The sequence below is a fragment of the Strix aluco genome, chromosome 20 (genome assembly GCF_031877795.1).
Source record: "Strix aluco isolate bStrAlu1 chromosome 20, bStrAlu1.hap1, whole genome shotgun sequence".
NCBI lineage: Eukaryota > Metazoa > Chordata > Aves > Strigiformes > Strigidae > Strix > Strix aluco.
The window spans coordinates 5,489,982-5,505,162 of NC_133950.1; the positions used below are offsets into that span (position 1 = coordinate 5,489,982).

General features: G+C 46.5%; 1 protein-coding gene across 5 annotated transcripts in view; it reads left to right on the forward strand.

Moving 5' to 3' along the window:
• The window catches only part of NSMF (NMDA receptor synaptonuclear signaling and neuronal migration factor), a 48,461-nt gene that overhangs the window by 12,662 nt on the left and 20,618 nt on the right, over nt 1–15,181 (forward strand). For all 5 annotated transcript variants that reach the window (XM_074846074.1, XM_074846076.1, XM_074846075.1 and 2 more), the window contains 2 exons: nt 7,906–8,385; nt 12,874–12,949. In XM_074846074.1, the coding sequence (XP_074702175.1) occupies nt 7,906–8,385; nt 12,874–12,949 (556 nt within the window). The remainder of the gene's footprint in view (nt 1–7,905; nt 8,386–12,873; nt 12,950–15,181) is intronic.

Sequence of the window (15,181 nt, forward strand, 5' to 3'; positions counted from 1 at the left end):
CACTAGGGTGGTGGTGGGTATGGAACTGAACATCAGCAGGAGGTAAAGAGGATTAGAGGGTACTGCAGGGGGTACGTGTAGTGAGAAAAAGGTGAGGGAGAGTATTTGTTGTTGGTTGCAACTTCTGATTCTTCCTGATGTGAGGCCTGAGAACTTCCGTGGCTCAGAAATACCGTGTGACTATCCCTATGCAACTCTTTGATGTCTTATTCTGAAGGAGGATTTTCCAGGCGACTGAAGAGGAACATTTACCTCTCCTCTATTGCTCATCTCAGAGTGCTCTGACCATGTTCTGTGAGGTTACAGCAGGGGATGATGGCAATACAGATTTTTCTTCTCTTTGCTTCCCTTTTGGAACAGAACAGCTGCCTGGTGATGGGGTATGAGTTTCTGACAGAGAGGGTGAAGGAGTTGTGCCTTTGGGATCACTCAGATTTTTTTCTCCTGATCTTTAAGATATTCTGAAGAATTAGAAGAAAGGGAGGGTCGGACTCTGCTGCAGCTGACAGGACAGAGATCTGTTCAGGGAGCTGGTGCCGAGGTGGTGATGCATCTCCTGCTCTCTTCCCGCCTCTGTTCATTGCTGGCTTATTCATGCAGGCTGAAGGTCTGGGAGGGTTCCCAAGAAGAGCACTCTTCCATGGTCAGCATTCATTCTGACTACAAGGCAGTTGCCAGAGTCCTTGCTGACTCTCGTAGCTTTCTGGTACCTTCCAGAGACTTTCCATCTTGTCTGTGGCTTGGTTTTAATGTAGGAGTGGGTGTCCCTTGGGACAGACCTAGAAGAGAGACTAGGAAAAGGATTGAAATGTTGTGAAAGGGAAGTGTAAAAAGGCTGTAGAGAGCAAAACGTAGAAGAAATAATCGGTCTCACCAGAGCTCATGGGATAAGGAGTTTTGGACGTTCCCAGAGTTCCCTTCTCCCAGCTTAGGCATCAGAGGCCCCACACTGTGATACTGCTTTAGATTTCTTTATCTCCATGTACTGGAACTAAGAGGAAAAAGATACCCAGGGTGTGGGGCAGTGAAGTTAAAAATGAGAGCAAGCAGAGCATTTGAGAAACTTCCTCCTGTCTGGGAAGCAGCAATGCATCCCAGTGAGGTGGGATTCAGACACAACGATTCTTTGAGGAAAGGAAGGGAGCTGGGCTGGGTTTTTTCCTGGTACTTTTTTATCAGGCAGTTTCTATTCTGCTCAGTTGGGTTATTTTGAGGGCAGGTACTGCTGCTGGAGTGCTGGTGGAGCTGGTTGTTGCAGCTGCCCACTGCAGACGGGCCGCTCTGGGCAAGCGGCGCATGAAAGGCTCAGGAAGCAAGAGAGGAGGAAAAATCCCAGCAAGTGTAAGGTGTGCTTGGTGCTGCAGAGATGATGGGCCTTGGGCCAGAGCTGCCTAGCAGGTCTTGACCCAAATTTGCTGGGGTTATTGCAGAAACAGCATGGCCACTCTGGTTTGTACTCTGTCAGTCAGTACAAACCAAAGGGAATAGTTACCTGAAACAGGAAGAAGCTTCTTTTTAAGCTCAAACGAAGTAATCTTTGCATCTTTTCTTTGTTTTTGCATGATGTTTGAGCTATCAGTGAAAACACTGTGTAAGAAGAGGGCACTTGTGAGCTTCCCCAAGACAAATAGCAATGGGCAGTGTTGGCAGGAGAAAAACATGTTTGCTGAGGCTACTGTGTCACATGCAGAGACTGCACCGAAGCAACCGCTGGTGGCTGCACCCTGGGCTTCTGCTGCTTCAGAAGAGAGGGTGTGAGCGCGTGTGGAGGGCAGCAGCCGTGCAACAGAGGAGGTTCCTGACACTGCCAGGAACCGACATGGGCTTGACAAGCTCCAGCGTGGGGCTTTGCAGGTGCTTCAGGCTGAGCAAGTGACCTGCGAGCTGTGGTTTTTATGAAGCCATGAAGTAAGGCTGCCACTATACGATGCTCTGAGAGGCACCTTCTATGTGCCAGTGTTCAGACTGGGGAGCTGCCAGTGGAGCCTGATTCAGGGTAAGCACCGAGTCTTTCTTTTCTCTAGAGGATGTTTACCATGTCCCCCGGACGGACCCCAGCAGTGCATCTGGCCCAGCTCTCTCGGCGTATCCCTGTGCTGATGTGGTGTGGCCGGCCTTGAGCAATGGAGGTTGCCTTTCTAGAAAGACCCCAGTGCTCCGGAGGGGGTTGTAGGTAGTCTGAGTTCAGGGATGTGAAATCTCATCTCTGAGGGTTTCAGGCCACTTCCAGTATGGGCCAGCACAAGTATGGTGTGGGTGTATCCTAAAACTTGCCGTGGAGCATGTTTGCTTATAAAGTGAATAAAAACATAGGTCACAGTGTTACCATGGAAATGTTAAGGCCAGTGGTGGAGCTGCCACTTGCTCCTTTGGGTCATGTCTCACAGTAACAATTTCATCTATTCACATTAATGTTACAAGCCAAACTAAAAGGTTACTCATCTATGAGGCACAATGTCAACAACATCTTCAGTTTGTTTGTTTTCTAGGCCCATTTCAGTGCAGCATATTAATTGGAACCATTTTGTCATAGTTAAGTGACCTTCTGTTTTCTCAGAGCAGCTCCCTTATTGAAGAAGCTGCCCTTGCCTTTTCTCTGTGGCCTTGCAGAGAAGCGTGTGATGTTCCTTCCTCGGGAGCAGTAGGGTCAGGGTGCCCACATAAAGTCACAGCAGAGCTGGCTTTGTCAGGCTTCAGATAATCCCATAGTGAATGTTGTGCATGTCATTAGCTCACTTGACTCTGAAGCTACTGTACAGCTGAAATGCCACTGTGACCTTTTTTAATTGTTGTATCTCCGTTTTTATATCCCTGCCCCATGCTTCAATACTTTGAACAGATTTCCTGGGTTTTACCATGCCTATTTCTTGACTACGTTTCAACCCTGCAGACCAGTGAGGTCAGCTGCCAGCCTGTCTCTGGAGGCAGGAGCCCTGTGCTGGCGGGGTCATGCTGCGGTACGTGAGCGTTGGGAAGGACAGAGCTGACATGGTAGGGAGCTTTGCAGTATGGCTCTGCTGCACGGTCAGAGAGGGAGCAGGGGAGAACAGGACCTGACAGCCTGTTGGCACACCTGGGGGGCAGTGACACGCATTCGGGGGGTCTCAGAACTGAAATTGCGAGAGAAACAGCTCAGCTGTGCTGTTTGAAAACATATTTCTGTTTTTGTAATGCCCTGGGCTTTAGCCAGCGCACCCATCTGCTCTCCTCATTGAGGGTGTCACCTGGACTCCTACTGGTGTAAAATAAAAAAACATTAACTTCATTCCTACTACTATGAACAATGCAGCAAGTCCATATACTGTAAAGCTAAAATCTTTACATTCATCTTCAATGGCTGAGACAGTTCTTTCATTTAAAGTTGGTACTATAAACATCAGGTCTGGAGAGGTCCAGCTGAGGTGGAGCAGAGAGGGAAGAGAGATCTGTTTCTCTGAAATTTATTTTTCTGAGATGACAGATGTTTTTTTAATAGGGTTTATCTGAATTCCCCTTTGCCACTTTGCTTCTGATGCTGGAGCTGAGGTTTTAAATCTAAGGTGCTTTAATCATCAGTTTGGCTGCTAAATACAGTAATAAATTTGGGACTTTTTTTTTTTTTAAAGCTTCTGTCTATGCCTTGTGGCTATATTCTGCCTTGATTTATAAACTTCTCATCCCATGGGGTTACAAGGCAGTCTGCAGCAGATGTGAGTTTGGCTTGGTGAGTCCCTCCACTGTTGTGAATGGACATCAGTCAGCTGAGGCTTATCCCAGCGTGTTACCTCCTCTCGAGAAACACTGTGACAGCAAAAGAAAATGTGCAAGTCCTTTCACGGTTAGTTACCTGGGTCAGAGCAAGTGCTCAAGTTAGGGTTACTGAATGAGAAAGGATGTGTTGTAAGTATCTAATAGTAATAAGTACCTAATTATCAGGGACTACATGTACTGAGAATGTGGATTCTTTCTTTCCCAAGATACTGCAAATTAATGAGTGCAGATTATCATCACTGCTGGTGGTTATGTCTTTGGCGATACACGTGCCCTGATGACTGTGTTGGGCAGTGCTGCGTGGAAGGTGAAGAAAGAAATATCGGAGAGGAGCAAGTGAAGCCAAAGAGATGTGTTAAAGTAAATAACAAGGGAGGTGAGAAGTGGACTGACCCCTAGGACTGGACTGTTGAGCCTCCAGGCTCTGGACAGGCTGTGAGACTTAGCCCAGGTAGGCAGGGAAGTGATGAAAATACGATTTGAATGTTTCTGTTACCAATAGACACGTGATCAAGCACTTGGTCCTCTTCCCTTGATATTGCTGTTAAGTATCTCAGGCACAATGAATCCATGTAGGGCACAAATCTAGACGAAAAGACATCCGTTTGAGGAACCTGAGTTGTCTGCTCCAAGGTAGCTTTGCAGCTGTGTTAGACAAAGGTGTTGCTGATGAAGGCAAGTGGAAGAGCAGAGTTGTACCAGGTCAGCTTCATCGGAGTGGCTGGAGAGGAGGGCGCTGTGCCAGGCTTCCCACGTCACGCTGTCCTGGGCTGGCGTGGCAGTTTGATGGAGCAGCTGGTTGTGGGAGAGGTGGCAAGAGCAATGTGAAAATGAAACGGAGCAGCAGTAACCAGGCAGAGGGTGTTAACAGCAGTCTGCTTCAGCTGGCTCTTGGAAGACAATTCCAGTTATTGCTGAAGTCCCCTGTTGCTGTTTCTCGTTTCTCTCCACTAAACATCCCTGTGGCTCAGATTTAATTCAGCATTGATTTCTGGACCAGCTTGACTTCTTTCCTAGCAGAAGCAAACTATTAACCAAAAATGCCATAGTGGAAGCAGGTGCGGTGCTTTGGCACCTGGATCCAGTTCACTGCAAGCACAGACAAAGGAACTAGTCACTGGTAACATCTCCGCGCTGCTGGTGTGCGTGGATGCATGTGTGTGTGAATCCTAGCACAGACTAGCTCCCTGAAATGGTGCAGGTTCATTTTTAGAAGCCAGTAATGCATTATGAAGGATATTTGAATCTCTTTTTCTTCCATACTAGGTTTTTCCTGTAGATAAATTCTTTATTAACTAGAAGGCTTGAATAAAGCTTCACATTCCCTTTGCATATGAAGTTGCTTCTCCAGTATGAAGTCTTCCAGTATGAAGGTGCTAAATTGAATGATAAGAAACAATTATCCCATTGTTTGACAAAGAGAAAGCATACTGGTGTGGTGACAGGCCTTTGTAGTGTCTGCCATGAAAACTCCTGGATAAGTACAAGTGAAAACACCTTCAGTGAGGGACAAGTAAGGTAGGAAGAAAGGATTATCCTTGTATTTTTCATGCTAGGTCAGACAGGTAGTTTATGTCAAATATATCCAAGAATTGTAACCTGGCCATGATTTCAGTAAAAAATTGACTCTTACTTGAAACCAGTCATGTCCCACTTACATGTCTGTAAATTTTATGGGGCTGAACAGACCTCAGTGCTTATAAAACAGAGACTGGAATTGGACTCTCTGCACTTGTGATCATCAGCATTTTCAGACATACTATATTTTGGGCAATTCATTTTTCCATTTACCCACAAATACCAGAGTTCAGAAATTCTCAGATCTCTGAATCGCTGTGCTGTCAGTGTGTGAGTAAAGGTTCATGATTGTGTGTGTTTGCTCTAATGATGCTTATACATCTTCCATAGAAGTATTTCAGGAGGAACAGGGGCAGCTGTCAGCCACTATTTTGTGGTGTCTTAAAAAATATGTAGCATCATTGTGCCCACACAGATTAGTAAGTTTGGTGAGATGAGTACTTAACACTGGCCTTTGTTTCTAATTTTAAAAATGGTGTGCTTGGCACTATTAGACAGCACAGATCTTGGCAAATCTTGAAGAGTCGTTCGGTGGTGTTTTCCCAAGACATGCCCACTCCAGAGCGCACCTTAGAGTTGCTGGAGAACGAATGTGGTGGCCTGCTGCCTCTTGAGGGGTGACAAGTGGTTGGACTTTGGTGCCCGTGAACACTTTCTGCAGAAGTTGGTCCATGACACTGTATCCTGCAGCAGTAGGACTCGGTGGACAAACTGTTGCATGACAGCTGGTGAAGCAGCTTCTTCCCCTTGAATGGCTTGCAGTTGTTCTGGTGACGGCCCTTGCTGTCCATCAGGCTCTCCTCCTGGAGGAGGGGCAGATGTCTGTGCTGTCTCTGTGCAGGAGACCATGGGTGACATAGACCACTGCCTGCCTTTCATATTTTATCTGGACAGTACCAGTGAGGTGCATGACTCCTCACTACTCCTAGACGTGCATTTCGGACTCTGTGTGAAGTCTGGAAAGACAGCATCAGCTACAGAGTCAAGAGGCGTGGCTCTTCCTTTAGGGCTTCTACAGGCAGCTCCTCCTGGTCAGCTCAAGGAGTCACACAGCTGCCAGCTACAGTATCTCACTGGGAGACAAATGAAATGAACCTGGGTTGTGTCAGCCCAAACGGTCCTGACAGTCACTCCCTGAGCAGAGTGGCCAGAGATGTATTTATCTCCTAGTGGTGCTGGAGGAAGTTGTATCTCAAGGATGAGATAAGGGTGACACTGTACCAGTACCAGCTCAATTCAATTCACTCTTGGTTGCAGACAGAGCAGGGAGAGAGGCCCTGGGCAATGTGAGCACAATCCAGGATGGGCTTCAGATTCAAAAACTGAAGTGTGTGTCCTCACCTTGGGAGGGCTTTTTTCAGGGGGGCACAAGAGCGCTTCATGGGAAGCAGAGTGTGACAGCAGTGAAAGGTCCATGCTGCACACATACAACATCAGACTTGTTCTGAGATAGGTCTCTCTCTCCTTCATCTCTTCATGGCCAGCTACAAGGTAGCCAAGCCTCAGATTGTTGCCAAGTTCTTCCAGGTCATGACTCAATAGCTAAAGGAAAGATGTTCATTAAATATCTAATGAAGTAAAGGCTTGGGTTTGCTTTCTGCCTCTGTTTAAAATGCTGCTGTCTGTGCTGGACACTGATGATTTTATTTTTTCTGGGGTAGTAGTCACATGAATAATGCATTCCCTGCTGAGCGTTTTTAACAGTCCCCTAGCTTCCCATCTGAAGGGAAGTGTAAGAGGTAATTAACAGCCACTTGAAAAAAAGGATTAGCAGGTGGGTGGGAGCTACTGTTGGGTTCATGCATGGAATTGCCATGGAAATGCTGAGATTTCCTGGCACTTCATCCAGTGTGTGGGCTCCAAAGATAGTTGCACTCATGGGCCTCTCTCCTTTCGATCTTCCTACCCTACAAAGGGAATGGCTGTATTGTCCTTGAGGACGGCTTCTGGGCTGCGCTGTCGCCATCTGCGCGCGGTGAGGCCGGTTAACCAGGGGCGCCGCAGGCGCTGGGTTGCAGCTGTCGGCTGAAATCTTTTTCTATTTCTTTCATGTCAAACCAATTGGCAGAAAATCGCGGGGGGGGGGGGAAACCAAACCCTAGTAGTTTGCCCCTTTCCTTTAGTTCTAAAAAAATAGTAACTTGGGGCACAGAACACGCAGGGTTTGTCACTTCTTCGAGAAGTTGGTGCTGATCCTTGCCCTGCAAACTTTCACCGGCTCAGTAGCCCTGGGGTGGCTAAACCCGCTGAAGCAGACAGGACGGTGCAGCTGAGCAGGAGCTGTTTTGCACATAAGCATTTTCAGGCTGTGCAATGAGACCTGTGTTTGCTTCTAGCCTTGTTTGGTGGCCACGCAAGCTTAAAATACTGGGTGTATTTGTGAGAAGAGTCTCTCATCTCAGTAGCAGCTCTGGAAGTTTAGAAGGCTGCGGGCACACGTTCCACTGAGAAGGTTCCTGGGGGAACCTGCCGTATCTGTCTCTCCCTTCCCCTTTCTGCAACAGTAACAAAGAGCCTCCTGAGTTTGCCGGTGCCTGGGGTGCTTTGGTTTTAAGGGAAGTGTGCCATTTGTTTCAGATCACCTGTTAGCAGACTCCTACATCGGACAGGAGGACTCCCCTGAGATGCAGCAGGCAGCACAGAACAAGCGCAGGCTCTCCGTCATCTCAGACGGCAAGTTTGAGAGGAGCTTCTCTGAGGAGCAGGCAGAGAAGATGCCAAGCGAGGGACCGAAGCCACGAGTCTACACGATCTCTGGCGAGAGGCCGATGCTGTCAGACCACGAGAACGAAAGTATGGAACTGGTGGTGATGAAGGGGGCTGCGCAAGAGGAATGCCACCATGGCCACCAAGGGCAGGGTGCTGGTGGCTCTCACGGCGTCAGCAGGCATTGCAAGGGCTGGCCGGGCAGCCGGCAGGGCTCCAAGGAGTGCCCAAACTGCACCCGGCTGGCTGCCCCTTCCCAGCATTCCTTTGACCTGGAGCAGCATCAATCCAGCGAGACTGGGTGGCACAGAAAAAGGCTGGAGAGGATGTACAGTGTCGATCGAGTGTCTGGTAAGTAAGGGTGTGTGCTGGGTGCTGGGAGGGCACAAAGGACTCTTTGGCACAGGAGTGAAGGGTGACACCCATCTTATCCCAGCATGGGGGTTTTGTTGCCGTGTGCCTCAAATCGGGCCCTGCAGTGTTTCACCTTCAGCACCTTGCACCAGCGTTCATGGAAAGGGATTGTCGAAGGGGGAGTTTAAAATCAGCCGAGTTCAGTTTGAGGCCAGCTCATCCAAGCCTCACTGTCTCTCCTAGTTTGTTGGCAGCAAATGACCTGCGTGGTTTTCATGCCAGCTTCATGTAGCTTAGTGTGGTTGATCTCTGTGCGTTGCCTTTCTGTTGAAGGAAGAGCAAGAGAGCAGGGGCAAAGCACCTACATTTATGCTCATCCAGGATGCAGTTCAGAGCAGGACCCTCTCTCCTCTGCCTCCTTCTGGCACTGAGGCAGGTGAAATCTTTGTGAACATGCCAGGGTGCTCCGAGGGAGCCTCAGTTCAGCTCAGGTACAGTGTTCTGTACTTTGGTGTGTCCCTGACATGCTCATCTGCATGGCTGGAAGCGGTTTAGCAGGGTCCCTCACCTAGTACCACCTCATGGTCTTCCCATAAATACTAGCAAATAATACAATATTGGACTTTCTTCCCCACTCACTATCCATTTGCTCAATATTTTCAGGGAATAGGGCTTGGAATTATTAAATTACATTTCAAAATTCCTGATTGTTTTTAAAAACTTAACTATTAATCAAATATATGTCATAATCTGTATGCTTTGGATTATAAGCTAGTACGCAATCCGTCTTTGCCTGTCAGCTCTACATGTGGCTGGCAAGGAGTCTGACCTAATTTGTCTGATTTTTTTTTTTTTTTTTAATTTTGTTTTTTTTATGTAAACACACATCAAGGCTTTTGGAGCGGAATGTCCAGCCAGGAAAGGTCGAGGTTTTCTCCTTGAAAATAAAATGAGTGGAGATCAAACTGTGCATCTTTCCTGGGTTCATAGTTTTCTAGTAAATATCATAGTGATATTTACTGTAGGTAAAATAACAGAAAGGTTGATTTCTGGATCATATTTTCATGCCTAGATGCTTGAAATTCTGTGCTAAATTAATACATGGATTAATACTGAAGAATAATAATTAGAAAACAATTAAGTGTGCAGAACACCTACAGTCCTGCTAATTCCTGTGTATAGTTTTTAAGCATTGTTTCTCTGTTTGTTCCCTGTGATGTTTGGGCTTCACATCAGACACTACATGTGCAAGTTTAGACTTTATTATTTTTATTGCTTAAGTGCAAGAAAATAGTGAGAAGAATTTTCCTGGATAGAAATCTTTTATTGTTTTATGATCATACATGTTTTACCTGCTAAAAGATGGCTCTGCATATGATGACACAGCCAGAAAGCTTGTGTGAAGATAGAAGAAGAAAGCCATTTCAGTCCCAGCCTTTCAGGAAAGAAGATCACCAGCCCCAGAGACTTGGTCTTGTGGAGATCAGGGTGCTGAGTTGAATTGGTTGCAGCCTCATGATGTGTAGTGAATTAGGAAAGTGAAGATTTCGTGTTCTAATGCTGATGGATTTATGTTAAAAGCTTTCCTGAACAAATCAAAAATATACTGTGCACTGTGAGACTAGTTCTGTACTTGATACAGAACCAAAGGAAAGCTCCAGATCACTAACGGATCCTCATGGCTGGAGCTAAACGCCTCTGTCTGCTGGAAAACATGTCCTAGCAAATGCTATAGAGAGATGCCATGTTCTGTTTCTGGGCCTTGGGATTTATAATATGTATTTTCAACTATGCAGCAATTTTTGTTAGGGCCAGTTATCAATATGAAATGGAGATGTGCCTTTCTGAAAATATATTGGAGCAGTTATTTAAATGGGAACAAAGTGGACCTGCAGATGAGTGTTTCATGTTTCATACAAGCAGAGAGCAGCTACCCTCCGTGCTTGTCTCAAGCCTCTGAGTGCTTGCACGTGTGGCTGCACAGGCAGCGCTGTGCCTCTGAGACCAAATCCTGTCATAGTGCTGGCATCATGGAGTGAAAGTGTTCTCAGCTTGGTCTCATTTGTTACTCAGAGAAAAACCGAGAATTGAGTGGCACAACTGTCACAGGTTGCAAGAAGTATTTCTTGGAATGTCCTTCATGCATGGCTAGCAGAGAAAACAAAGCAGAGATGAATGGAGATGAGAGAGAGAGACTAATTTCCCCAGAGGTTCAATTTACAGCGCTGCTTTCTCTGTTTGGATTTACATGACACATTGTTGCTGCAAACCAACACTCATGGCAGTTAGGACAGATTGGCATAATTTAATATGGATTTTTATGCTGAGTTTATGATGCCTAACACCATTCCAGAGAAGCGCAAGCTGTTGTCTCCTGTGCTGTTCCCAGCATCTCATGCAAACACATCCCTCATGGACAGAGGTGCTGAGATTTTCATGCAGCCTGTCAAGTGGCTGGAGATGCTGAACGTGGTGGTGCTGTTCCTCCAGTCTTACCCAGGCCTGTCGTTCCTTGACTATTTCATCACAGTTGATGGTAACAAGAAAGGAGAATAAGATGCTCTGTCGGGCTAAAAAGGAACATGCTACCTGCTCCTGGAAGCAAATTAGTTGTACTCATAATCTGAATTTTAATGAGCCAGATGAGCTCTGGAGCTAAACCATGCTCCCTAGTCCCTGGCTGTGTGCTTCTCTGCAACTGTTCTACCTCTGGCTGGTAAAGAGGCACCTCTGAAGGGTCACACATCCTTTAGTCTCCACTGAGTGCTGTGGGTGGGGCAGTGATATCTTTCCAAGGTGGACTCCCGTCTATCGGAAAAGGAGGGAGGCTTCCAGTGATTGACCAGGCAAAGCTCTTGTTCGTAAATTCTGCTTTGAATAAGCTACTGGCTTAAAAGCTGTAAAATATATTAAGAGATTGTCAGTCCTTTGAGATGCGTAGTCCCTGAGAAGTCTGTACAGAATTGTTGGCTAAAAAGGAATTTGTACAGCTTCTCCTCCTTCACCACTTTTGTGGATTCAAGACTTCAAACAAGTAATTAATTTACAGTCTGAACTGTTTTGAATTTCTTCTCTATCTGTTTTTTGAAGAAGAGCAGACATAGGAACTTCATAAGTATTTAGCATACTAGAATGCAGTTTTCACTTAACACATATATTTCCTTAGGGTGCCTTTATACGAGGCTTGACATAAGCTGTTAGCTGAGGAGAGTGTCTGTTACAGCTTTCTGTATGATTTCTTGGAAGCTTCACTTCAAAGGAAGCCTCCCCAGTTGCATTTAGCATTTTTTGCATCTGTAATTGCAGCAGGACCAGTCGGTAGTAGATGATGATCTGTGAAAAGCGTTTGGTGAGATATCTCGTCTGTAGTAATTATGTCTGCAGTATGCATGCGGGGTTTGTTTGGGTTTTGACCAATGAGAGTGTATTAAAAAAAAGTACTCTTGACAATGCCAGAATATTAATGACTAAGATACCATAGTTGCTAATGATCTTAAAATGAATGAGTGAAGCAAGACACATGATGAGCAACATGTGGCGAGGCATTAAGCAAGGAAGCCACAAATTGGAAGTGAAGCAAGATGAAAATGAGGTAGCCCCAAATCCCAGGGATCCAGTCCACTGAGATCTCGCATGTCTTGTGTCAGTGGATTTTAGCACACCTCTGATTCCTGCCTCACCGACTTCAGCCTGAGAGTTCTCAGTAGGAGCTGCCTCTTGGTCAGATTCCTCCTTCTGGTCACCGCCATCCCACACACATCATTAGAGACTTAATTTGCTGCCTGCTTTTTGTCTGAGTGGTCATTACGTGAAGATGATGTGATGTTCTAATGCAACAGAACTGGGGAATAATCACAGTTGGTTCAGGCAGGGCAGTTTACAAACAGGGGACTGAGTTATCCGCAGATTGTGTAGCAGATGTGCAGTTTGACTTCTAAAACCAGAAAAATTCATGAAGGCCAGGTCATCAGGAGCGGGTGTCTGAGGGGTTTATTGAAACTTCGGTGGTAGAAAAAGAGAGTATGTCTGAGGCTTACAGTTCTGAGGAGAGGGAGGTGAATGCCTGTTGTTTTCCATGGGAGGCTGTATCAGAAAGAACTGGATGAATGGGACATTTCAAATGAATGGTACTAAGGAAAAGGCAGAGGCTGGAAAATGCTTTTAATGAGAAGTATTTCTTTCCCCTGTGTTGTTTTTTTTTTTTTTTTTCTTTTTCAAATGTTTCTTCTGTAATTCCTGGATCATTCTAATCTTCCACGCTTAGAATAGAGCTTTCATTCTTCATTTAGTAGCCTGATAGACCGGCTTAGCACAAATTTACAAAACCCTTGGTGGTAGTGTGCATATATATGAGGAGGATGAGACTCTCCTGTTTAGTATAGGGCAGGATGCTGAAGAAAAGTACTAAAAGAAAGAGCTCAGAAAGTCTTGCTGGCTGAACGATGTCTCTGCTGCTGGGTTCTCAGGTTTTGCTCTCTCTTCCAGATGATGTCCCCATACGAACCTGGTTCCCAAAAGAGAACCTCTTCAGTTTTCAAACTGCTACTACAACTATGCAAGCGTAAGTGAAACTTCTGCTGGAGCTTTTATTGTGCATTTTAAAGTTCATGGCCCTCTCAAAGCTGTATCTGAGAGCCTGGAGCAATTGAGTTGTGTGTTTGACACTGCAGTGCAGGGGTGAGAGAGAGAGAACCTTGTCTCTTATTAATTTATTTTTTGTACTTATTAGTTCTCTTTCCTACTACTCCCATTTGTTTGGTTTTACCTTCTTTAACTCCTTGGGCTACCCAGCTCTTCTCTGCTTCCCTTATTTTCTCTGTGACACTGTGCCCTGTCCCTGGCTGCCTCTGCAGAGCGAGGGTCCTGTGGGAGCACCAGCTGAGACCCTCCACCACTTGCTTCTGCTGCAGCCACTGCCCTGAGGGAACATTATTCCAGGCTTGCCCTGCATCCCTCACTCCAGGAGGAGTGTGTTTGTCTAGAATGAGATGTAGCCCTACAGCTTCTGTGCTGGTCTGGTCATTTGAAGAAAGTGTCAGTAAAATCTCTGCAAAGTGTGAATGAATCTGAATTAGGAACAGCATTTCCCTCCACACTCCACCCAGGTTTTGGTGCCCCGGGTTGCTGTGTGTTGGGAGGAGGCAGTTCTCAAAGGACTGAAGAGAATAAGGGAAGCCTCATTTCCAGGTTGTACCCAGCTTGTTGGGAAATGCCATCTTCCTGGTTTCAAGTGTTTCCTACCTGGCTGGAAAGCCAAGGCGAGCAGGGAGGGAGATGAGACACTGTTGTGCTTTCTAAGGCCCTTCTCCAGCCTTGTCACCTTTTTCCTGTGTCCTGCTTTCAGTGTCTCTGTCATCCTCAGCTCTACCGCTCTCTTTATTCCTCCTTGTCTAATCTGGTGTCCTTTTTGTAATCTGTTTCTCTGCCATTTCCTCTTTCCCTCATACCTTTCCTTTCTCAAATCCTGAAAAGAGGCTGTTTGTTGATCTCGGGATAACCCAGACTGGATCAGACCTGTAAGGACTGATGCAGGGAGGGCTGGATCTGGAGTTGGGGAGAGGGGTGGCTGCTGAGATACTGGAAAGGATCTGCATCCCCCAGAAAAAAACGCTTACCATCATGCCCTGCCCTTCCCTTCCAGTGTGGCTGGAGGTGTGACCCACCCTCCCGGCCTGGGGAACAGCACAAGGGGAGGCATTTGCCCGGTGCCAGTCTGTGAAATCTGATGCATTGTGGCAGGGTGATGATCCCACCCTGACGGTGGGAGTGAGGAGCCTCTGTGGGCTTCTGCTCTCTCTGTATTGTCCTAGCACTGCTTCTCTTACCTTAACCCTATGTCCCCCTGCCTCCCTTCCAGGGATTGTAAATCTGGTGGCATCCCAGCTGGTTAACGCTCCTGGGCACCAGGCTGACAGGGCCTGTGGTCAGGCTGAGGGCAATTTGATACTTGCTTTGCTCTTTAAAAATGTTGGCTGATAACAGTGAATGATATTTTACAGTTCTGATCTGACAAACCAAACCACGCACAAAATCAGCACCTTTCCTTTGCCTTTGGGCACATCCTTTGCTATCTGAAGTCATCTTTGCTGGGTACAAGGTTTGTTGCAGGATAATGGCCCATGGCAGGGCCTACAGTGCTTGGAGGCCAAAGAGAGGTTGGTTTGGGGAATGGTGCTCTAAGGAAACCCTTGAGGAGTACAGCTCCCTCGGTTAACATAGCTCCTTGGTTGATGTTTCTGGAGGTCCTGTGTTGCCTCTAGAAACTGCATAGAAACTTCTCCAGAAGTTTAGGGCACCTCCTTAAGTGGCTCCCCCAGGTGCCCCTGTCCTCCTGGCCTCTCCTCTAGCATTTTCAGCCTGTTCTGCTTGCTTCCTTCATAGACCAGACAGCGTGAGCTGACTTCACAGGTCACTGTGGGAGAAGGTCTCCCTGCTCCAGAAGCCCATGATGCTGAGCTCCTGTTGTAGCCTGACAGGCCATGTTCAGCTGTCAGTTGTACATCTGCATGTTCTCTGGGTCTACATGGAGCTTAATTTGCATCCAAGCCACATGCCAACGCTGCCCCAGCGAGGATTTAGCTTGGTCAAATAGGAGTCTCACCACTGAGAAATGTTTAATTTAAAAAGCAGTTTCCTTCCACCTAACAAGAAATATTCCTTCTGGAGTGAAAATTCCCTCAGAACACTGGCTGGGGCTGAGCACTAATGAATTCCTCTTCTCTTTCTTTTTCCCTGTGCTCCTGGAATCTCTAGCATCTCGTAAGTATAATCTTAATTTTTTTTTTATTACCTT